At 41.1% G+C, this 25,720-nt stretch overlaps 1 protein-coding gene across 1 annotated transcript in view; it reads left to right on the top strand.

Moving 5' to 3' along the window:
* LOC126184988 (uncharacterized) overlaps positions 1 to 25,720 on the top strand; it is a 253,943-nt gene that overhangs the window by 215,064 nt on the left and 13,159 nt on the right. The window contains exon 7 of the mRNA XM_049927697.1: positions 23,197 to 23,297. Within this exon, the coding sequence (XP_049783654.1) occupies positions 23,197 to 23,297 (101 nt within the window). The remainder of the gene's footprint in view (positions 1 to 23,196; positions 23,298 to 25,720) is intronic.

Raw genomic sequence — 25,720 nt, 5'->3', positions numbered from 1 at the left:
GTGTGGGATCCGTACCAGATAGGGTTGAAGGAAGAGATAGAGAAGATCCAGTGGAGAGCTGTGTGCTTCATTACAGGATCATTTAGTAATTGCAAAAGCGTTACAGAGATGATAGATAAACTCCAGCGGAAGACTCTGCAAGAGAGACGCTCAGTAGCTTGGTACGGGCTTTTGTTGAAGTTTCGAGAACATACCTTCACCGAGGATCAAGCAGTATATTGCTCCCTCCTACGTATATCTCGCGAAGAGACCATGAGGATAAAATCAGAGAGATTAGAGCCCACACAGAAGCATACCGACAATCCTTCTTTCCACGAACAATACGAGACTGGAATAGAAATGAGAATCGATAGAGGTACTCAAGGTATCCTCCGCCACACCCCGTCGGGTGGCTTGCGGAGTATGGATGTAGATGTAGATCTAGAATGGTCTGGACTGGACTGGACTGGACTGCCTGTTCCCTTTACTTAAATCCCATTGAGCACAAGCATGCTTGGGATGCATTGAAGAGACACATTGCAGTGTGTCCACAAGCACGAGTGATTATCCTGCAGTTGTCAACTGTGCTGGTGGAGGAATGGAACACACTACCACAAGAACTCCTTACCAAACTTGTGACTAGTATGGCAGCATGTTGCAGAGCAGGCATTGCCATCTGTGGTGATCTCTCACTGTAATAAGAACCATGTCCTGCCTGTTGTAATGGCCAGGGCCATCATAAATCATGGTGACTTCAGTTTATGTGTTGTGTTTCAGTAAAAGTGCCATACATGTTCTTCTTATTCCATATTTCTTACAGTTACCTTCTGTACTATGCTGTAGCTGTTCTTCCTATCTATATTTCATCAAGCTATTTTACTTGGCAGTGACTCGTCCTGCGAAAGTTACTTCTGTCCTTCAGTTTTGCATAACAGTGTATTTTTAATCCAATTACAGATGATGTTTCTTTTTAAAATAAAAGTACATGTAGATGTGCAAATATTATTTGTGTTATATTGATATTTCCAGAACATTTGAAAAGCTTTTTAAGCAAGATTAAAGAAAATTTTTCTGTTTTGTCATTAAGTTTTATCCACTTTGCTTATTTACATAAATTTCAGGCTTTTCCTTCAAGACCTCTTACAGTTTCATTGTATTTGGGTTTTATGCTCTTTTTGCTTTATATGTTTTCAAACTCTTGTAACTTTTTTGTTTGTGACTGTTGTTGATCTGTCATGCATTTTGTTTCAGGCTGTGCTTTTATGAGCATTGTTCAATAAGTAATGCAACACACTTTTTTCTGAAAGTAGGTTCATTTTATTCTGGGTTTTGATACGCCATATTATTCCCCACTATTTTGACTGCAAAACCCTATTTTTCAACATACAGTTAACCATAGATTATCCACAGGCAGATTATCTGCTTTGAGGATTATCCATGGCCTATGTCTCCCAATTTTATTTTAGTTAATTAACTAATTTTTTTTTAACTGCTGAAAATTTTTCTCTTACCCAGGAGTGGTTGCTGATGAATGATAATGTCACATAACAACACAATTGTGGTAAACAATGTGTTGCTCAGAAACCTCAAGCAGCGGACTGTATTGTTACAGTGGATACTGTAGTCATTTGTTTTTTGTGAATGCAAAACAGTGTCTGAAAAGTGAAAACATGTTGTGCTGACAATACAGCAGAAATTTGAAATACTATGTATACTTAGAAAGGGAATCTGGCACTGAATTGTTTCCTTAGGATGGATAGGATGTGTGACTGCTGTGTACGGACGCAGGAGGAGCTGGCCACTGTTCGCGAACAGCTGAGCGTGTTGATGGCCGCGGTCAGCCGTCTTCAGGCTGCTGCCTCGGAGTGTAGCGGCAGTGGGGAGTCTGGTGCGTCGCAAGGTACACCCCAGGTGTTACATGCTTCACCCACTGTCCCTGCTGTCGAGACATCTTCGCGGGTACCGGGCGCGGTTGGGCCACCCTCTCCCCAAGGGGAGTGGCGGGTTCAGCGGCGTTCGCGGCGCACGAGGCGGAAGGTCAATGTGGAGGCTGGCCGTGTGGCATCGCCCACTCTGCCTGTGAGGGGACATGTGGCTGCTCCTTCAGCAAGGTCCGAGCAGGCACACGGGGGGAGGGGTTTATTAGTTATTGGGAGCTCCAACGTTAGGCGGGTGATGGAGCCCCTTAGGGAAATAGCGAGAAGGTCGGGGAAGAAGGCCAGTGTTCACTCTGTCTGCTTGCCGGGGGGTCTCATCCGAGATGTGGAGGAGGCCCTACCGGCGGCGATAGAGAGCACTGGGTGCACCCGACTGCAAATTGTTGCTCATGTCGGCACCAATGACTCCTGCCGTCTGGGTTCAGAGGTCATCCTCAGTTCGTACAGGCGGTTGGCGGAATTGGTGAAGGCGGAAAGCCTCGCTCGCGGGGTGGAATCAGAGCTAACTATTTGTAGTATCGTTCCCAGAACCGATCGCGGTCCTCTGGTTTGGAGCCGAGTGGAAGGCTTAAACCAGAGGCTCAGACGATTCTGCGGAGATCTGGGGTGCAAATTTCTCGACCTCCGCTATCGGGTGGAGAAATGTAGGGTCCCCCTGAATAGGTCAGGCGTGCACTACACGCCGGAAGCGGCTACAAGGGTAGCGGAGTACGTGTGGAGTGTACATGGGGGTTTTTTAGGTTAGAGAATCCCCTCCCTAGGCCCGACAAGACGCCTCCTGAGACGCGGCAAGATAGGAGTAGGCAAAATGCAACAGGGAATAACAATATTAATGTGCTAATAGTAAACTGCAGGAGCGTCTATAGAAAGGTCCCAGAACTGCTCTCATTAATAAACGATCACAACGCCCATATAGTACTAGGGACAGAAAGTTGGCTGAAACCAGCTTAAACAGTAAGGAAATCCTAAACTCAGATTGGAATGTATACCGCAGAGACAGGCTGAACAGTGAAGGGGGAGGCGTGTTTATAGCAGTAAGAAGTGCAATAGTATCGAAGGAAATTGACGGAGATCCGAAATGTGAAATGATTTGGGTGAAGGTCGCGGTTAAAGCAGGCTCAGACATGGTAATTGGATGTCTCTATAGGCCCCCTGGCTCAGCAGCTGTTGTGGCTGAGCACCTGAAGGATAATTTGGAAAATATTTCGAGTAGATTTCCCCACCATGTTCTAGTTCTGGGTGGAGATTTTAATTTGCCGGATATAGACTGGGAGACTCAGACGTTCATAACGGGTGGCAGGGACAAAGAATCCAGTGAAATTTTTTTAAGTGCTTTATCTGAAAACTACCTTGAGCAGTTAAACAGAGAACCGACTCATGGCAATAACATATTAGACCTTCTGGTGACAAACAGACTCAAACTATTTGAAACAGTTAACGCAGAACAGGGAATCAGCAATCATAAAGCGGTTACTGCATCAATGATTTCAGCCGTAAATAGGAATATTAAAAAGGGTAGGAAGATTTTTCTGTTTAGAAAAAGTGACAAAAAGCAGATTTCAGAGTACCTGTTGGCTCAACACAAAAGTTTTGTCTCAAGTACTGATAGTGTTGAGGATCAGTGGACAAAGTTCAAAACCATCGTACAATATGCGTTAGATGAGTATGTGCCAAGCAAGATCGTAAGAGATGGAAAAGAGCCACCGTGGTTCAACAACCGAGTTAGAAAACTGCTGCGGAAGCAAAGGGAACTTCACAGCAAACATAAACATAGCCAAAGCCTTGCAGACAAACAAAAATTACGCGAAGCGAAATGTAGTGTGAAGAGAGCTATGCGAGAGGCGTTCAATGAATTCGAAAGTGAAGTTCTATGTACTGACTTGGCAGAAAATCCTAAGAAATTTTGGTCTTATGTCAAAGCGGTAGGTGGATCAAAACAAAATGTCCAGACACTCTGTGACCAAAATGGTACTGAAACAGAGAATGACAGACTAAAGGCCGAAATACTAAATGTCTTTTTCCAAAGTTGTTTCACAGAGGAAGATTGCACTGTAGTTCCTTCTCTAGATTGTCGCACAGATGACAAAATGGTAGATATCGAAATAGACGACAGAGGGATAGAGAAACAATTAAAATCGCTCAAAAGAGGAAAGGCCTCTGGACCTGATGGGATACCAGTTCAATTTTACACAGAGTACGCGAAGGAACTTGCCCCCCTTCTTGCAGCGGTGTACCGTAGGTCTCTAGAAGAGTGTAGCGTTCCAAAGGATTGGAAAAGGGCACAGGTCATCCCCGTTTTCAAGAAGGGACGTCGAACAGATGTGCAGAACTATAGACCTATATCTCTAACATCGATCAGTTGTAGAATTTTGGAACACGTATTGTGTTCGAGTATAATGACTTTTCTGGAGACTAGAAATCTACTCTGTAGGAATCAGCATGGGTTTCGAAAAAGACGGTCATGTGAAACCCAGCTCGCGCTATTCGTCCATCCACGAGACTCAGATGGCCATAAACACGGGTTCACAGGTAGATGCTGTGTTTCTTGACTTCCGCAAGGCGTTCGATACAGTTCCCCACAGTCGTTTATTGAACAAAGTAAGAGCATATGGACTATCAGACCAATTGTGTGATTGGATTGAGGAGTTCCTAGATAACAGGACGCAGCATGTTATTCTCAATGGAGAGAAGTCTTCCGAAGTAAGAGTAATTTCAGTTGTGACTAAGGGGAGTGTCATAGGACCGTTGCTATTCACAATATACATAAATGACCTGGTGGATGACATCGGAAGTTCACTGAGGCTTTTTGCAGATGATGCTGTGGTGTATCGAGAGGTTGTAACAATGGAAAATTGTACTGAAATGCAGGAGGATCTGCTGCGAATTGACGCATGGTGCAGGGAATGGCAACTGAATCTCAATATAGACAAGTGTAATGTGCTGCGAATACACAGAAAGATAGATCCTTTATCATTTAGCTACAAAATAGCAGGTCAGCAACTGGAAGCAGTTAATACCATAAATTATCTGGGAGTACGCATTAGGAGTGATTTAAAATGGAATGATCATATAATGTTGATTGTCGGTAAAGCAGATGCCAGACTGAGATTCATTGGATGAATCCTAAGGAAATGCAATCCGAAAACAAAGGAAGTAGGTTACAGTACGCTTGTTCGCCCACTGCTTGAATACTGCTCAGCAGTGTGGGATCCGTACCAGATAGGGTTGATACAAGACATAGAGAAGATCCAACGGAGAGCAGCGCGCTTTGTTACAGGATCATTTAGTAATCGCGAAAGCGTTACGGAGATGATAGATAAACTCCAGTGGAAGACTCTGCAGGAGAGACGCTCAGTAGCTCGGTACAGGCTTTTGTCAAAGTTTCGAGAACATACCTTCATCGAAGAGTCAAGCAGTATATTGCTCCCTCCTACGTATATCTCGCGAAGAGACCATGAGGATAAAATCAGAGAGATTAGAGCCCACACAGAGGCATACCGACAATCCTTCTTTCCACGAACAATACGAGACTGGAATAGAAGGGAGAACCGATAGAGGTACTGAAGGTACCCTCCGCCACACACCGTCAGGTGGCTTGCGGAGTATGGATGTAGATGTAGAGATGTAGATTTACGGCGTGGGTGAAACTACGATCCATGATCTTAAGAAAAACGAAGGCAAAATAATTCAGTTTGCTAGCAGTTCTGACTTGTCTAAAGGTTTGTCAAAGCAGAAGGCTATGAAAATTTATAAATATGCAGAAATTGACAAAGCCGTGTTGGAATGGTTTCAGCAGAAAATAGCACAGAGGGTACACAACTATCTGGCCCAAACAGTTCCAGTTTTTCTTCAAAACGTTGGGGATTGAAGGAGATTTTAATGCCTCTTCTGGCTGGCAAACAAGGTTTAAAGAGTCTCATGATATCCAGGAGATTGCTCATTAGCAACCTTAGCTGCTTTTTTTGAAAAGTATTCAAGGGTGTGAAACCGTCGACAAAGAAAATATTTCTGAATGGTTTGACTTAGACTGCGCATAGCAAGGTCATGAGATCTTGAGTGGTAGTGCTATTGTTCAGAAGGTGCAAGGGAAATCCAAGGAGGTGAATGGCAGTGATGAACATGGCAACATCCCTCTATTTCTGGAAACAGTAATCAGTGATGTATCAGCACTCCAATTGGCCAAGGGATTACTGGACTACCTGGAACAGTAAAAAGATGCTCCTCTTTCTGACAAGTTGGTGTTGGGTATAATTCTTGGTGTGATATGTAAAAGACAAGCTACCTCACTGAGACAGAAATTAATTCAAAAGTATTTGGTTTCAAAATAGTGTAGTGTAATGTGAAACTGACTTGCACTCTTATTATTTTTAAGTACTGTATTCTCGCACATAATGTGATGAATAAAGTAGAATTTATTGTAAACATCAGTTAATTAATTTTTATCCACAGTTTTCAGCTCCCCGATTATCACAGATAATAGAGTGTACATGGTAATCTCCATTAAATGTGCTGGCTTTACCCCACATTACTGGAAGGGCCTGTATACCTGCATGATACCATGTGCTGGTCGACATAGGAGCCATGTCTTGCTGCATCAATAACTTTCCCATCATCCATGTACTGCTTCTGACAGGGTGCTCCCTTCATTGGGCTAAATAGATGGAAGTTGGAAGGTGAGAGGTCAGGGATGTAGGATGGACAAGGAGCAACAGTCCAGTGAAGTTTTGTGAGCACCTTTTGGGTGCACAGACTTGTGCGAGGCCTTGTGTTTTCATAGAGAAAGAGTTCACTTGCACACACTGAAGTTATTTCTTCAATGTAATGAGGGTAGCACAGCTGTGTGTAACTGGTTGGCACGTTGGAGTTTGGACAGGTTTGTGCGACCTGGTTGCGACGCTGACAGATGCCTCGCCCAACTACTCGGTGGTCTTTGATTCACTGCTAGGTCTCCATGGACATTCTGCAAGCACCTGTGAAAATCTGTGATGCTCAGGTTTTCTCCCAAAAGATACTCAATGGCAACTTTCTGCTTGGAATGCAAGTCCGTTACAGACACGGAATTTAACAAAACTATAAGAGCTGAAATGGGAATATTTCATCACTTCCCACAATAAATTCTGCATTTTACAACTGAAATAGGCTGGGAAAAAAGTGTGTTGCATTACTTGTTTAAAGCCCCTCGGAACATTGATATTACACATATAACCTGGTATGATCAGGGCAATCAGGCCCTGTCTTACATAAAACCAGGGTTTCACACAAACAATACCTTTTTTGCATCATAGATATCTAAGAAACAATAATTTTGCTATGACAAATAGTATTAAACTGATTTAAGTGTCTAAAGTGGCAATGTTAAATAATCCTGACTGCGAACTAATAAAGTTAATACTGGCAGTACTTTTACTACTTCAGCTGCTACCACTAATAATGATCGATCAGGATGATGATGATGATGATGATGATAGTAAATAGTAATAGTAGTAATGATAATGACAATAGTAACAATAATGATACTGACAGATGTGGAAAGAATTTATAGGTGAACAAAATAGATATTTTCTGCTAAGCATACTGGTAAATGAGCGAGATCGGATTGGAAAGATAATGTACAGGTGTAACAAGTGCATAAAGGGACAATGGCAATTCTTATTGTTGCTCAAGTAGATATGTCGTTAACTGTCTTTCTGAAGCTGGAAATGTTATTCCATTCTCTAATATAAAGTGGGAGTTTACTCCGGAGTTGCGTTCCTGCTACAGACTTCGAGAAAGTGACTGAACAACGAAGTGAGACAGAAAGGATTTTACTTCTTTGGCAATTGGTGTTTCTGCTATGTTGTTCAGAGAAGTGTGTTAAGGTCGAGAAGAGATTCAACAGACGGTGTATGTTGATAAGATGGTATAGAAGATAGAGGGTATAGAAATCTCTGTTTCTTTTTCAGGCAAGAGGGAAGAAATTTTTATATTTTTGTAGGGCGTGGAGAGATGCTGATGCCTTCTTGCACATTACAGTTATGTGCTCAGTCAAATTTTGATTTCCATCTATTATTACACCTAGACTCTTGGCTGAAGGAGAGAAATTGATATTTATCCCATTTAGGTTCAAAGATGGTAGGGATTCCCAATCTTTCAGGCTAATTAGCCTAGAATGACCAATCAGTACTGCTTGAGTTTTGGATGGTTTGAACATTAAACCCTATATCCTGTGCCTGTTTTGATAGTGCACACAGGTGAGTATCAAGATTCTCAATAGCTGTCTTCAAGTTTAATGGTTTTGCACTTGGATACAACTGCAGGTCGCTAGCATATGTGTAGTATTTGCAATAGGACAAAACTGATGACACATCATTGACATACAATGAAAAAAGTGGAGGAACTAGTACCAAACCCTTGGGGATGCCTGATACTACCTGACCCCATTGATACTGTATGGTGCTGGACATGATGCATTGGTGGCGAGGTGTCAGGTATGAGTGGAACCCTTGCTCTGCACTTGGCTGAGAAATTTAGGCTACTAAGTTTGGCAATTAAAATGTTGAAGTTGACAGTGTCAATGGCTTTGAAGATGTCTTAAGAAGCACATAATAGTTGCCCCTTGTGCATCCGTGGCAAGCTTCAGGTCATCTGTTACCTTTATTAAGGCGAAGTTTGCATAAACTGGTTGGTATTTGTCTAGAAGGTCATCTGTAGTTAGTTTGTTAGCTGGTCGTGGTGTCCGTTTTAGTAGAGGCTTATCGAGTTCCTGTTTCTAGACCTCAGTGCAAACAACTGTTGTTAATGAGTAGTTGAAGATATCTCTTATAGTGGGCAGAAGTTGGTCAGTAATAAGCTTCATCATTTGGACTGTGATGACATTGTGTTCAGTAGATGGTGATCTGATATGCATGATGGCTTTTTTTGACAGTATTGCAAGTATCATACTTTAGATAGAATTTTTTGTGGTTACAGTCATTTACCCCATGAAGTAATCACATATTATCTCTTTTCCTATGTGTTTCAGTTGTGGTTGTAGGTAATTTGAAGTACCAGTTCTGTTCTTCGGCTGGGACAATGGAATTGGCTACAGCTTTTACTTTGCCTGTTCCAAGACCATGCAGGTTTTTCCATAGGACAGCTGGTCTATATGTGTTGTCAGTTAATGCATGGGAATGCCTGAGTTCTGAATTTCTCACAGTGTAACTGACTCTGTTCCAGTTCTTCTTGTAAGTATTAGAATTTTCAGGCATGGGTTGCAGTTTGTATGCCCAGTGTGCAGTGTCTGAAACTCGTGAGCTGCTTTAGTTCTTCAGTTAGCAAAGATGCAGGTTTCCCTCTTACTTTTCCAGTCTTTAGGAGAGCATATTTGTCATATACTTAAGTAAGTTTGTTAGTACGAGTGTCATTCAGTAATTAGAGAGACAGATTGGTCTGGGGAAAAAACAGTTTGTAGGGCATGTTTGGTACTTTTATGGCTTTAAATTGGCATCACTGGGATGAACCCTGATCAGCTGATATATAAACATTGTTTTGTGTATAACCTCAAAAATACATTTCAAGATGGCGAGTCCACTTGAAACGTCCACATTAGTTGAACAACATTCTGTTATTTGTTTTTTACTTACTGAAGGCGAGAAACCAGTGAATATATACTGTAGAATGTCTAAAGTTTATGGTGAAGGTAGTATGAATCATGCAAATTTTTACAAGTGGGTAGAGCAGCTCGAAAATGCTCGCTACAAACACTGTCCTGGCCAACTAGTTGCAGTTTCCGCTCCCTGACTTGAAAGTCGAATTGATGACATTATTCGTGCCGGCCACTATGTGATTGTGGTAATGATAGTTGATAATGTTCAAGTTAGTACTGGTACAGTTCATAACATTATCTGTAACAAGCTGAAGTACCGCAGAACATGTGCAAGATGGGTCCCAAAGGAGTTGACACGGCTACACGAGGAAACAGGTTGAGTGTGTGCACAGAGCTAAAGGAACGTTATGAAAGAGAAGGTGAGCACTTCCTCAACAAAATTTTAACTTGTGATGAAACTTGGGTTCAGTATTAGGAGCCAGAAGCAAAAAGACAAAGCATGGAGTGGAAGCAAACCAACTCACCTGTCAAGAAAAAATTAAACACTCAAGCATCAGCAGGAAAAGTCGTGTTGATGGTGTTTTGGGATGCTGAAGGTCCAGTTTTTTTTTGTGATTGTCTCAAAGAGCAGTGTACAATGAACAGCAGATACTACTCAGATATGCTTTTAAACAAGGTGACACCAGCTATGAGAGAGAGAGAGAGAGAGAGAGAGAGAGAGAGAGAGACGACGTGCATCTAAGAGGAGAGATGTTATTCTCCAGCAAGAAAACGCACTTCCTCATATTGCTCAACTAACCCATGAAACCATTGACAAAAATGGGCTGGGAAGTACTGCCTCATCCCCCTTACAGTCCTGATTTAGCACCTAATGATTTACATTTGTTTGGTGCACTGAAGGAGGCATTACGTGGGAAGAGGTTCCAGGACAACGAGGACCTGAAAAAGTTCATGGGAAATTGGTTCAAACATCAAGATAAAGAGTTCCTTGCAGCCAGAATAAATAATCTTGCAGCCCATTGGAACAAGTGAATAAATGTGCAAGGGGATTACATTGAAAATTAGGAAAAGTGTTGTTTTGTAAAAATAAACGCTTTTTTTCTCCAGACCAATTTGTCTCTTTAATTATTGAATGACCCTCGTAAATTGATAGTTTCTCATTTATGACTGAGAAGGGAAAAGAAGATATCCCCCAGGTATTTCTTGTGCCTCAATTGAAAGTTCAAATAAACTAATACGTTTTAAGTCAGTTTCTTTCTGGGACATTTTAGTGAGTATGTCAATGAAAATTGTAATGAGTACACACACCAAGTGCAGATATTTGAGAGGTAAGAATTACTCTGTTTGGGGATTTTGTTGCGACTATATTTGAGTGTGTGCCTACAATGTGTATAATGGATAGGAGAAAGCTGAGATAATGATACATTTGAAAAAGAAAGTATCCACTTAAATTTTACCCTGGAAGAACTATTACATAGAAATTGTTGTATTAGTGTTACCACCTATAATTATAAGCTCATATGTTAATTTGAGGCTTGAAAAAGCAGTTTTGAAGCAGGAAAACCTGCCTGCTTTAGGTGATCTGTAGAGGACACACATCAGACACTTGGAGGCATTCAAGTGTTTGATCTTTATGAACATATATTCCATTTATTTATCTTCATTATTGTTGGATGTGTGTGAACTTGTTGAGATGATCTGACTGAGATTGGACATTTGCTTGTGCAATGTGGAGCTTAATGCAGTCTGATACATAACTCGTAAGGATGCTGCTGCCGGACATTAGCGACTCTTAGGCTGCACGAGTGGGGGAACAAAGCATAATGGAGCACTCTGAGGTGGGGGAGCACAGGTTCCCGGAAGTGAAAGCAGCAAGTATGTTCAGGGAGAAGGGAGGTTTTGTGGCCAAGGCCAGCAAGCTTTGTAGTGGTCGTTAAACAGCCAGCTGTTAACAGGAAAAGAAACTTGCTAAACAGGGCTGGAATAATTTGTGCACAACAGTACCAAAAGCAAGATAAATGGAATAAAATCAGAGTGCAGTTTTAATGTTTCTAATGATGAGTAGCGGCAATAATATGATGATAAATTGCTAAATAAAAATGGAAGTACAACAATAATTGTCTGAATCATAGCTCTATGCTGATAGTCAAGTAATAGTGAACTAATGAACTATATTGGTATTGGAAGTATGAAAACTGAACAGAAAGTGTTAAAAGATTGTTTCATTACAAAAATGAAAACATGAACTAGAGGCAGCAAGAATTGACATGTTTTTAGCTCTTAAAGCACAGGCATTCTAGTTCACCTGCATTGTAGATTGATCTTTTCCCATTTTCAGTCTTCACCATTATCATGCTGTCTTTTATCAACATGTTTTGCCACCCAAATCTCCAGACCACACATTTCAAAATCTTTTAGTCTTTCGGAGGTGAGATCTTTGTGTATTGTCAGACCTGACTTTGCAAGTTTCTTCTTCACTCTGAAGATTTCAGATCTTTTCCTGTATGACACAGACTTCACTGTCATGAGTCTATGTTTTGAAGATCCTGGTGTATCATGCCCCACTCTGAGTTCTGTCTGTCATTCAGTGTCATCTGCAGGCCTAGCTCCTATCATCCAAGATTGATCACTAATTCATCTGTATTCTCTGTTGTTCTCAGGAATCCCAAACGGTTTGAGATTATTGCATCTCTAGTGGTGTTAATGTTTGTCAGATTTCTGGATCAGCTTCTGTTTGAGCAGTTGTGCCTTATTATCGGTTTCTTTTAAAGATTTGTTCAGAGCATGGACCTCGCTAGTATTTTTTTTCCAGAGTTTCCTGTATTTTGGCCATCACTGCTGCAGTGGCAGCATCAGTGACAGCATCTGTACAACGAGCCTGAGCTTGTCTTGTGACTGGATCATGGCACTCCCCTCAGCCTTCACAAGCACATCAACATGGCGGATGCCAGGCTGTGCAGCCACAGCTCCCAGTGTCGGCTCGACCCCAGAACTATCTCCAGACTGACTGATGGTGATTCTGCACATTGTTTGATGGTTGTTCATTTTAAGTCCAGTTCCAGGTTGCAGATTCTTGAAATATAATGCTAATGTGACACTAGGCACTCACCACTTGATTCTTGTGATATATAGAGTGACCTAACTGTATACCACCACCTCAAAAATTCAGATAAACTTGCAAGTCAAACTAGCCTATGTCACTCATCTGCCACCATGTTAGTCACATTTGACAAACATGCTGTGTGGTTGACATAGAACATTATTTCTTATCCACTCAGTCTGCTATCAGGATGATGAACCCACCACCGTGGTGAAGACAGGTTGCCCCTCTACCTTCAGGCAGGCCAATGATTCAGTCATGGGCTTGTGCCACAGACTTTAGTTTTACAATATTATATATTCCTTTTTACGAAATCTGATCTAACAGATTTGTCTGACTGACTATAAATATAGTCAGTTATTTGGCTATTTGTGGTCAATCGCTGTGGTTTGAAAGCGCACCCAAAGGTGGTCTGAAATGTTAACAGTGGGCTCCACAGAGAAGTGCACCAAAGGAAACTTTTCTTGTCTGCGCGTAATGGAGCATGCTGCTGCATGGTGCAGAGATTTAATAGTTGTGGATACTACACCCCTTTTTCCTTTTGGAAGTGGGGAAGCATCCACTGTGAACGAATGCCACATCCTTGGGGTCATTCTCAGAGTCCTCAGTGACATTGTTGACTCGGGGCCAAGGAGCATACAGATGAAAATGCCCCGACCAGTGGTGAAAGTTGTTATGATGTGTACCTCAGCAGCAGAGGAAGTGGAGCAGGAGCAGCCAGTGGCATGTCTTCATCTTTATCCGGAATTACTCAAGATTGGTGACCAGGCAACATCTCATAGTCCGGGAAGGTCAGCCTCTGGGGCTGGGCGATGTCTGGGGTAAATTGCTCTTGTTGGGGTGTGATGTTGGTCAGCTGGCTGTGGGCAAAAGGCATATATAAGTCTGGTGTTACACTGGCTGGGTGGCATGGAGAGGATAGGAACAAGGTGACTCGTAATGGTGGTGTGGAGAGGGAGACGGAAAAAACTGTTTGGAATTTAGTTGCGGATGAAGGCTATTTGCATATCGAAGATCCTCCCAGTCCGGAAACTGCACCCCAAATACCTTACGGCCCTGGTGCTGGACAGTTGTTTCTGGAATCCAGGCTGGTTGCTGACCAAATCCTTTTGCCCACACCAAGGTCCCAGGACAGAACCTGGAAGCAGGCAGTGGTGGTGCTTGCCGTGATGCCAGCATGAGCGGGCTCAAGAGGGTCCAGGGCTGCTGTCCATGGAGAAGTTTTGCAGGACTTTAGTCTCCGCTGAATGTGGACCAATAACTGCTCAAAAAAAGAGTTAGCTACATATCGGTGGAGTGTTCCTGAAGATATTTCTTCACCTGAGTTTTGATAGTGCGGACCATCCTCTCGGCTGCTCCATTAGATTGTGGATGGAAAGAGGGTGTTGGAATGTGGTGAATGCCATGCTGAGTGCACAAACCACGAAACTCCTCACTAAGGAATTGTGTATCATTGTCAGTTATAGAGCATTTCTGGTAGACCTTCAATCACAAAATTTTTGCGAAGGCTATGATAGTGTTGGCTTTTAATGTAGCATTGCATTGGACAATGTACAGAAATCAGGAGTAATTATAAACCACTATCAAGAACAGGTGTTAAACACTGGCCTTGCAAAATCAATGTGTACCCTCCCCCAATGGCGAGCACATGGTGGCCAAGAAGCAAATGAATGTTGTAGTTCTGTCTGCTGGCTTTGGCAAGATAGACATATTTGGGTGAGTTGTTCAATCTCCTGGTTCATGCCCGGCCAGTAAGTGAACATACAAGCCAGGAGTTGAGTTTGGGATCTCCCCCTCCCCCCTCCCCCCTCCCTCCCCCCTGCCCCCAGTGGCCTTGGTGCAATAGTTACAGGATGTGCTGGCATAAAGAATAAGGAATGACTACTCGTGGGTGTCCCTCATCAGAAAAGAGTAGAATTACTCTGTTAATCAACATGAACTGATGGCGGACATTAAAGAACTGACAGAATGCCGTTGAAGCCTCGGAAGGTGGTTGTTCGGGCCATCCATGAAGTATGTGACTCTGGACTTGTTGGAGTAACTTGTCGTTACAGGTTGTGTCTGCGACCCAGTAGGTGGTAATGAGGAAAGACTCTATGGCAGCTTCTGCCTCTTCATCAGTGTGAAAATGCAGAATTTCTTCTTTGTTGAACTCAGGATCAGGTCCCCATGGAAGGTGGGAGAGGGCATCAGTGTTGGCATGCTTCAGTCGTGTTGCAGAAGAGAATCTCAAACTGATAGTGCACCAAAAATAAAGGCCAGCACTGGAGGCGGTGAGTAGTTGTGTCTGTAATTTTTGATGCTGGATCAAATAAGGAGATTAGCAGTTTATGGTCTGTGATGAAGTGAAACTTTTACCAAAAACAAAAACGTGGAATTTCTTTAATGTGAAGATGATGGCCAGTGGTTCTCCTTTTTGGGAGCACCCATGTGGGGTGTCAGTCAATGTTTGCAATGCATATGCCACAGCATGCTCAGAGCCATCCACTTCCCTGTGTGCCACTTCTCTATCTGCTTTGTTGGATCAAAACGTGCAAGGCATAGAGCCATCAACAACTGAGATTTCAATCTGTGAAAGATGTGCATGCAAGCTGGTGTCCACTGGAAAGACACCCCTTCTTTGCATAACTGGGACAAGGGGGCAGTTTCAGTTGCTAGTGAAGGTAAGAACTTTCAGTAACACGATATCTTCCCCAGAAAGGAACGAAGTTACTTAAGCTTTGTTTGTCTGGGAAGTTTGATTATGGCTTTGACATGTTTATCCAGAAGACGAATGCCCGAGCTGGAAATGATGTGGCCAAGGTACTCAATCTCAGTCTGGAAAAAAACATTTTTCTTTTCTGCATTTTAGGCCAGCCTCCCATAAGATGCCGAATAAAGATTTCAAATTGCAAAGGTGCTCCTCAGTGTTTCTCCCTGTTACAATAGTGCTGTCTAAATAGTTAATGCAACCATCCACTTTGAGTCCTAATTGTTCCAAAAAGCATTGAAAAATGGCGGGGGCACTTGCTATACCAAAAATTAGGCATTTCAAATGACAAAGTCCTTGCGGCATGTTAAGTGTGAGAAACTGTTGAGACTCTGCATCAAGGGGAAGTTGGAGGTATTCATCCACTAGGTCTATTTTAGAGAAGTAGTTTCCACCTTTAAATTTTGGCAGTAATTCTTCCAGCTTTGGAATAGGATATGTCTCAATCTCTGATTGGGTATTGATAGTTACTTTAAACTCACCACGCAGGCTGATCTTCCCGGATGGCTTTCGCACTAGGACTAATGGGTTAGCCCCTTGACTAGAAGGAATAGGTTCTAGAACTCCAATTGCAGTTAGGTGATCCCATTATTCCTGTATCTGGTCTCTGAGAGCTAATGGAATAGCGCAGGCTCGAAAGTACTGAGGCCATGCATTATGTTTCAGTGCGATGTGTGCCTCAAAATCCTTTGCAGTAAAAAGTTCCTGGGTGAACAGGTCCTCATTATCCTGGTAAAGTGTCTCTAGGTCCAAGTACAGAACATCTCCAGATACCAAATTCACATACTCATCTATTGAAAATCAAAATTTCTGAAAACAGGCAAGTCCATTCAAATTCTCAGCAGAATTGCTGTTAACGACTAAGAAGGTAATGTGGTGGGTGACATTACGATATGTTTTTGGCAGCTCGACTTGACCACATACTGGAATGGTATGTTTATTACATGTCATTAGACATCTCTTTGTTTCTTGCAAGGGAGGAGCTCCAAGCTTCAGGTAGGTACTGTAATTCAGAATTCTCATGGCTGCTCTGGTGTCTATTTGTAATTGAACTGGTTTCTCTACAATTTGCACTTTTACGAAAAGCTTATTGGAGGTCTCTTAATGGTCTATAGTGACTACCAGATTAACATCCATCTATTGGACAGGAGGCTGTCTTGCTTGACAGGACTTACAACATACAGAAGCTAAATGGCCATTGGCAGAACAGTTTGGGCAATAGGTCCATCTGTCAAGACAGTCTTCATGTTGATGTATTTAAAACAATCTGGACATGATGGCAATCGTTTCAGTACCCATGACCGGTTTGATCAGCTCAAGTCAGCCGGAGGACATTGTTGGTTAACGGTACAGCATCCCATCTGTACCATTGCTACGCCCAAATCGCCACTAGTGTGGCCATTGACTGCTGGCTCAGTTGTGTTAATTATGACTGTTATGTCGACCCAGGACTCCAATTTCTTGCCTGCTGCTCGGGTCACTTCAAGGCTTTGTGCTAAGTCCAAAGCTGTGTCTAATGGCAGTCCTTAGAGTTCAAATGCCTCATGCTGGAAATCCCTGCCTGGAGTACCCCAGATGATCATGTAATTGATCATTTGTTCTGTATAGGAGGCCTTACTTCTAGGGGTAACAAAATGACATTTTCACCATAAACCTTGAAACTCTGCATCTCATTCTCAGTGAGTCTTGTTTGACTATTTCTTGCATTGGTAAAATGCCGCCTGGGAGGAAATAACATGGCAATGCTGCTGGTGTTACTTAGTCAGCAATGAATGAATATTTGAAAAGGTGAGCTCTGAAAGCTTAGATAAGGGAGCCAGTTTGCACAGTAGCAGGTAAATCTCAGGCTCTGGCCAAGACAGAAATGAAGATTTCATGAGGCTGCCATCAGTTACATTGAGTGCATGGAAATGCTCAAGTAAACTTGATTCAAAGGCTTCCCAATCCTCTAAATCCTCATCAAAGGAAGGAAAAGCTATGTTGCTTGCATCTGCGGTAAGCTTTAAAGAGGTGGTTGGAGGGTGATCAGTAGCAGCTTGTGGTTCTCATCCTGCTTATTCATAAGTTGCGTGAGTAGAGCTTCCAATGTAGATGGTTGCTAGCTCATCACCATTTTATTGTGTTATAACCAGGAATAATATAGTAAATATATCACCATTCTATGGTTTATTGACACAAAACTGATACAAATAATTGTGTTACAAAGTCCCAAGTTGTAGATGAACACTTTATGGAAAATTATATAAATTGATGGTAGCTATGCCACTGTCTAGGAAGTGCAAGTGAAACGCAGAATTCCAGTGGAAATCACAAGTCTGTTGGCACACTAAGCCTAGTGAACGCTGAAGTCCAAGTTCCATTATAGCATTCGGATTCTAAGTCCAGGGAGCATCCAAATCAACATCGAACAGCAGATCCACTGTAGTATAGCACTCCAGCATTGTGGAGTAAAACAGAGAAGATCCAGTGGAGAGCCGTGTACTTCATTACAGGATCATTTAGTGATTTCAAAAGCGTTACGGAGATGATAGATAAACTCCAGTGGAAGATTCTGCAGGAGATACGCTCAGTAGCTCGGTACGGGCTTTTGTTGAAGTTTCGAGAACATACCTTCACCAAAGAGTCAAGCAGTATATTGCTCCCTCCTACGTATATCTCGCGAAGAGACCATGAGGATAAAATCAGAGAGATTAGAGCCCACACAGAGGCATACCAACAATCCTTCTTTCGACAAACAATACGAGACTGGAATAGAAGGGAGAACCAATAGAGGTACTCAAGGTATCCTCCGCCACACACCGTCAGGTGGCTTGCGGAGTATGGATGTAGATGTAGATATAGATATATTCCATCAAGTTCAGATCAACCTAATTTTGTTGGCAAGACATCATTGTGAGTTCACTATGGTGCTTCTGAAACCACTGTAACACAATTCTAGTCTTGTGCTGCACACAGTTATCCTGGTGGAAGGTGCCACCACCACTGAGGAATACAACAAGTGTGAAGGAAAGCTGGGATCAGCAAAAGTGTTTACACAGTTCATAGCTGTCATGGTGCATTTAATTACTAACACAGGTCCCATGGAAACCCAGGTAAACATCCCACGTAGCATAATATTGCCCGCAGAGACCTGTGTCCATGTTGTGGTACATGCTTGAGCAGCCATTCACCTGTGAGGGCATATCTGGACACAACCATCACTCTGGTCTAACAAGAAATTTAATTGATTTGACATGGCAACACATTTACATTGAGCCACAGTCCACTCTTGATGACCCTGTATCCACTGCAATCATATTTGGCAATGTCACTGGATTAAAATTAAAACAAATGTGTGTCATCTGCTGTGGAGTCCTGTGTTCGATAATGTGCACTGAATGGTGTGCTACAAAACCCTTGTGCTTGCATCAGCATTGTACTGTATCATCATATCTGCCACATATTGCCACCTACCCTGCTTTACAGGGTGACCAAGCTGCTGACCTCCATGTTCTGTGATGAGGTGTGAACACTCAACACCTTATTGTGTATTTATGGTTATACCATCCTCCATGCACTTTCCACAGACACCTTACAACGGTAGCATGCAAACAGCCAACCAGCTTTGCCATTTCTGAGATGCTTCTTCCAAGGTGCTGGACCATAACAATCTGCGGTTTGTGAAAGTTATGTCAGTGGATTTCCTGCTTTGCCACCCATATCATCACAAAAATGACTCCCCATTCATCTCTGCTCCTGCTATGTACTTACTTAATATGTTACATGCCCACTACATCACCAGATGGCACTCAGTCTTGCAGTAGGCAGTGGTTATAAAGTTTTGGCTGTGTGTGTGTGTGTGTGTGTGTGTGTGTGTGTGTGTGTGTGTGTGTTTGCTATCTTAAGTTTAACAGTAGTCTTCAGAAAATGATCATTCTATATTACATAAACTATACAGTTCTTCCCATTCCTGTCAGTCCTTTCACATCCCAAAATATGTTAGCCACAACACTTCCAACAGAAAAATTTGGGAAGAGATTATGTATGCAGTGTTTGTGGTTTTTCAGAAATAAGTACCTCTCAAGTGATTTTTTAGTGTTGAAAAATGTACAGGAAATTGTTCTGCAGCCTGAGATACAGTATTGTAAGTAATGTTGTTTTCATTAAGTCTTTCATCACTTTTCTAAAAGAGTTCCTTTCTCATTAGTGGTGCCTATTTACTTCATTCTGTCTACATCTACAGCTATACTCTGCAAACCACTATGAAATGCATGGCAGAGGGTACATCCCGTTGTACCAGTCACTAGGACTTCTTCCTGTTCCATTCACATATGGAGCACATGAATACTGACTGTTTAAATGCCTGTGTGCAGACTACAATTAATCGTATATTGTCCTCATGACCTGTATGGGAATGATACATAGGGGGTTGTAGTATGTTCCTAGAGTCATCATTTGAAACTCGTTCTTGAAGTTTTGTATGTGTATGCTTTCTCAGAATAGTTGATATCTTATGTTCAAGAGTCTGCCAGTTCAGTTTCTTCAGCATCTCTGTGACACTGCCCTCTGGCTCAAACTAACTGTGACCATTCTTCTTGACCTCCTCTGTATATGTTCAGTATCCCCTGTTAGTCATATTTGATGCAGATTACCATAGTATTCTGCCAGTAATCCAAAGTCTGCCACCTACTTTACCTACAACTAAACCTATGTGATCATTCCATTTCTAAGAGTGTGGTGGTTCTATGGTTAGCACACTGGACTTACATTTGGGGTGAAAGCTGTCATCTCTCTTTCAACTGATAAAATTAGTGTTCTAATTTGTAGTCAAAATAGCAGAGGGTCAGGTAAAGGTGCACTCTAGTAGAATTTTGGCTCAATAACATGTATGAGTGGTTACTCATCACTCCATTTATCACACTTTGGCCAACTTGCTCTAGAATCGCTAGATTTTACTGAGTTTCCAAGCAACTGATAAAAATTGCAAAATACAGCAACATTAGTGAATAAAATAGAATAATGAAGCTAAGTAATTAAAGACAAGAAGTGGTTATGACTGAAAGTGAATAAAGTTCGTTTTATTCTATAAAACTGAATTCACTAGTGAGTGGTGCCCTTACAATAAAAGAGGTTAAGTAAAACTGTTTTGACAATAACACTTTGTCAGCAAGTTTTCATTTATGTGTGTGTGTGTGTGTGTGTGTGTGTGTGTGTGGTGTGTGTGTGTGCAGTAATGCTAGCAGTACTTGTGATCTGAGCAATGCCTACTTCCATACCAAGCAAATATCATGCATTGGTGCTCAGTTTCAAAGTCTGGAAGCACATAACTTTCAGGAAATAGGAAATTATAGATTGTTGTTTAATTTGGTAGTTCCTGAAAGGCAATTACAAAACTGTGCAATGATGTATTTAATTTCTGTTTAGCACTGCTAGTTCCCAAGAATTTAATTTAAACAGGCTTTACAGTTCACTTCAGCACATTGAGACACACACCGCAAAACATAATGTGTCGCCGGCCGGAGTGGCCAAGCAGTTCTAGGCGCTACAGTCTGGAACCGCGCGACTGCTACGGTCGCAGGTTCGAATCCTGCCTCGGGCATGGTTGTGTGTGATGTCCTTAGGTTAGTTAGGTTTAAGTAGTTCTAAGTTCTAGGGGACTGATGACCTCAGAAGTTTGCTCAGAGCCATTTGAACCATTTTTGATCCATAATGTGTAGGCTAACTTTCTAGTACTCATTGAAAGATAAAAGTTCTTGCGGTCTATCAACAACTGTCACTTGTGAGTAATACATTACATTGAGAGTACACCACATAGTGGAAAACTTAGTCTTTCACATGTGGCACAGCCAATACATCAAACAAAATGTATCTCCAGCACTGCCTATTCTGAACTAATCACCAACAGACAATACCCACAACTGCCACATAAAAAGACCCTTTGCCACTGATGTGTCTCCCTTGTATAATGTTGCTGACATCACACTTGTCTGTTCATTACAATGAAATTTACTTTTATGGTCACCTTTTAAATATTGCAAATAAAACATTAAAACTCCATACATACAGAGAGCCCTCTTCCTTGTGGTCATTTGCCATCTACAAACTACTTTATATGTCTTGCTTTCCTTGTAAAAAAAAATTGTACATATTGAAACCCTTTTCCAGTATTGTTTTGCATAATGGAACATTAAAAAAAGTGGCCAGTTGTTCCGCATTGTTTTTAGATGACCTTTCATCTAGTGCCTTCAGAATTTACAATATGTGCACCATACTCACATCACAAAAGCCTTTGTTAATGGCTAATTTAAATAAATTTAAGAAATCTGTTGAAAACACTGAATGCTGTAAAATAACTAAGATAGGAAACAAGTAATGGATGTACCTACACTGTGCTGACTTCATAATCCAGTTCAGTGTGGAGAGTTGCATATTCTGGCTTAATATGTCTAACTGCAAAATTGTTTATTGCTTGTAATGTTAAAAATATTAAGTTTATCGTATCATGGAGCTCACAGGTTACAGTATAATCAAATATATTTCATTTTCCACCTCATTTGAGGTCGTAGGCTCTTAGATTCTCCTACAATTAATCAGTTAAGGAATTAATAGAAATGACATATGTTAATGTTGCTCTAACTTGTGTAGTGTTTGGCATATAAAAATATTGTAAGCAGTGATGGACTCATCACATTATCATGCTCAGTCTGCTGGAGTTAATGTAGCATTACTGAGTTGTGTGACACTAAATATCCAAAATTTTTGCATAGATATATTTTGTGTCACACTATCTTGTATGAGGGACAACCACAGCCATAAGCAGACATAACTGCTTGGCTGCTCTTGTAAACAATTTATTTAATGACCGGTTTTGTAGCCTAGAAGAAACATCATCAAGTTAAATATGGTGAGCCATGACATTAAAGTTGCAACACGGATGGGAGTGAATGCTCCTTGTCTGTGACTTTATCTGACAATCCACTAATTGTTTCATCTATTAATAGACAAAGAAACTCAGTCCTGTCCATGTGGCAACTTTAATGTCACCATTCACCATATTTAACCTGATGATGTGGCTTTTATGAAAAAAACTGGTCATTAAATAAATTATAAGAGCAGCGAAGTGGTTACTTTTCATGATATTTTATTTTAGTTAGTATTCTCACCGTGACACCCCTTCTGTTCCATGCATGTGTATGTGTTGTATTTAGCAACAGAGAAATTCACTGCATGTCAAGTGTTTCTCACGCCTCACTGTTTACCAGGAAGCCAGCAGCTGTGCTTAAGCTCTGTCCACTGGAATGGACTATCGCCACCCTTACTGCCAGATGCACGCATTTAGAAACAAGTGCTCCTTCGAATGCCCTCAGCATCTGTTACCTTATAGGCAGGACGATGGTTCAAATGCCCATCCAGCCAATCAGATTTAAGTTTTCCATGATTTCCCTAAATCGTTCCCAGCAAAATCTGGGATGAGCCCTTTGAAAAGGCCAAATCTAATCTTCTTTCCCATCCTTTTGTATTCCGATGTCTTGCCTCATGTGCTATGACCACGATGTCAACAGGACATTAAATTCTAATCTTACTTCCTTCCTTTTTCAGACATGCAGCACCATTGATATACAACACCTTTGCACAGAAAACATGATGAATGTTGTCTGCTATGAAGTTTTTCTCTGTAAAGATCATTTCCACATACATGGCTAAAGGGATTTCCATTTCCGTAATTCATTTTCAGACAAACATGACTACATTTCAGATAACTTCATATATTTGGAGTCATTATTTTCACAGATATTTGATCCAAATGCACTGTTCAATTTTATTTACTTATATTTTTGACATGATTAGATGTTGTGTGGTGTATTCTGCACAGTTATCTGTTTTACAGGGCTTTCGACTCGGAAGACACTATCACTAGCACCGATTCAAAGAATAAAGACATCCTAGAAATAGGAATCTCTGAGGAGGAAGTGAGTCATTTGCTTAAAGGTATGTGTTGTTCAAAATACTAAAGGACGTGTTTAAATTCTGCTGCTAATAAATTCCTCATGTGTTAGTGTTCACTCATCAGATTTTTTATTTGAATGTGAAGGTGATTTATCACAATGTGAGGTACAAGACACAGCTGTGAATAATTACAACAGACTATTGCAAAATCTTTTAATAGTTTATGTATCTACTGCACATGATGCTGCCAGTTGTTGATAAAGTAGGCTTATATTGGCGTGCAGCTGAAGTGCTGTTGCAACAAAATAATATTTTAAAATGCTTTGCTAATTTTGTGTAATTGGAATTATTTGGGAATTGATAATAGTCATGCTGATGGGTGTTAGGTAAGATTCGGTACTGTATTTATTTCCCCATGTTGACTACACAGAACAGATATGAATAGATTTTTTAAGGAAAAGGCTTTGTCTTGTGGGTTTTAGTGCAATGAATCCTAATATGATTGCAAAAAATTGTGTCACTGGACGCTTTGGCACAATTAACACTCCACATTTTTTAAAAAAAAAATGCACTCTTTACTCATTTTAACACTATATATTTCGTATATTATTTCAATTAATAATATGAAGAAGAAACTTATGAAAGCAGTTGCACTGCTTAGTATGTATCATGATTACTATCGCAAGCCCTGTAGCTCTTGTCCTTTATTTACAACTGTTCATTTTGTAACAGCGTATTACTTCCCTTGCTTTTAGTGCCTGTGAAGTTCACAATGGCTAGTCATTGATAAAGCTGTCACAACAACTTTTGTTACATTTTAGGTGAGCTTATGATTTAGAAATATTGAGGAACATTACGGATTTCATAAAGAAAGTATGTTTCTCATACTTCGAAAATAAATTTGATCATGATAAGTCATTTTGCTGCATGAGGTATTCCATATATGCATTGAAGATATCAGGGAGCCAAGCAAAAATTACAGTGATGTTGCTCTTGTAGTTTTGATGTAACTGGCTACAACTCAATATATAAAAAAAGTTGTAATTTATTCTAACCATACATCTGTCATTTGGCCAGTAAACTCTAGTCCATATCTTCGTGTGCCTGAACTGCCAGCAAAGTTTTTGATGATACGCTGAATAATTATAGACGTATCCAATTTTCTGCAGATGAACCGGGTCCTGGTGAGTTTTGTTGCACTTTGCACAATTTAGAAGCAAAAATGAAAAAGATGAACTGCTTAGTTGGAAAGAACTTACTGGAGCAGGAACAGATATTTATGTGTATAAGAGCTCCATACATAGGAAAAGAGAGGAGCCATTTTATCTAGGTTTCACAAATAATGATTCATGATTTAGTACCTGCACAGGTGTGACAATGCTGCTAAACGAACTGTTGGCATGAGGTACTGTGTGGGCCCACAATGGTGTGACAAGAAGATGGGGGGACAGAACCCCTCAGCAAGAAAATAAAACTCACCATGTGAGTCTATCTGAAGGGAAGCAGAATGTCTGTACATCATAGAGATGTGCATGAGGATGAACACAACCCATGGCAAGTTCAGGTGGCTGATGATTGAGCATGTGGAAATAGCACACAGCACGAGGTGCAAGGTGAGGTCGACAGTGGTTGAACTCAGCGTTAGAATTGCCCTGCCCAGCTTACTGTCACCTGCAGGTAAACACTCCCATCAGTGCCCATATGACAGGTTGCGTACTAAATAGGGTATTTCTCAGATACATCTGGTTTGATTAATGAATTTCAAATTAGCTATAGAAAGTAGCAGTAGAGACTGTTAATACATTCTTCTAAAAGTAGTTTTAAGGCTGTTTTATTACATAGTGCACCGGTACCAGTTTTTCATTCTGTACATAAGAAGTAAAGTTACAAAATGTACTGGAGAATGATGAATACAAATTATACTGGAACAGAACCATTATAACAGATAAAGCACCACCACATAACAAACCTGACATCATACTCACCAATAAAAAGAAGAAATTAATGCAACTAATCAAAATATCCATACCCAATACAACAAATATACAGAGGACAACAGGAGAAAAAATTGAAAAATACATCCAACTGGCTGAGGAAGTCAAGGACATGTGGCATCAGGATAAAGTTGACATTATACCAATTATACTATCAACTACAGGAGTCATACCACACAATATGCACCAGTACATCAACGCAATACAGCTATATCCAAACTTATATATACAACTGCAGAAATCTGTAATTATTGATACATGTTCAATTACCCGAAAGTTCCTAAATGCAATGTAACATACACCGTACAGTTAAAAGGAAGTCACACTTGATCAAGGTCCAAGTCGCTTTCCATTTTAACCAGACATAACATCTGAGAAAGGAAAGATATAATAATAATAAATAAATAACCACACTCAAATGTGCAGACTGCTGGCAAACCAACTGGATCTGGTGGTGCCTAGGGACCAATG

The sequence above is a fragment of the Schistocerca cancellata genome, chromosome 4, assembly GCF_023864275.1.
Source record: "Schistocerca cancellata isolate TAMUIC-IGC-003103 chromosome 4, iqSchCanc2.1, whole genome shotgun sequence".
Lineage (NCBI taxonomy): Eukaryota > Metazoa > Arthropoda > Insecta > Orthoptera > Acrididae > Schistocerca > Schistocerca cancellata.
The sequence above is the reverse complement of the archived record's forward strand: the minus strand, read 5'-3'. Positions and strand labels throughout refer to the sequence as shown.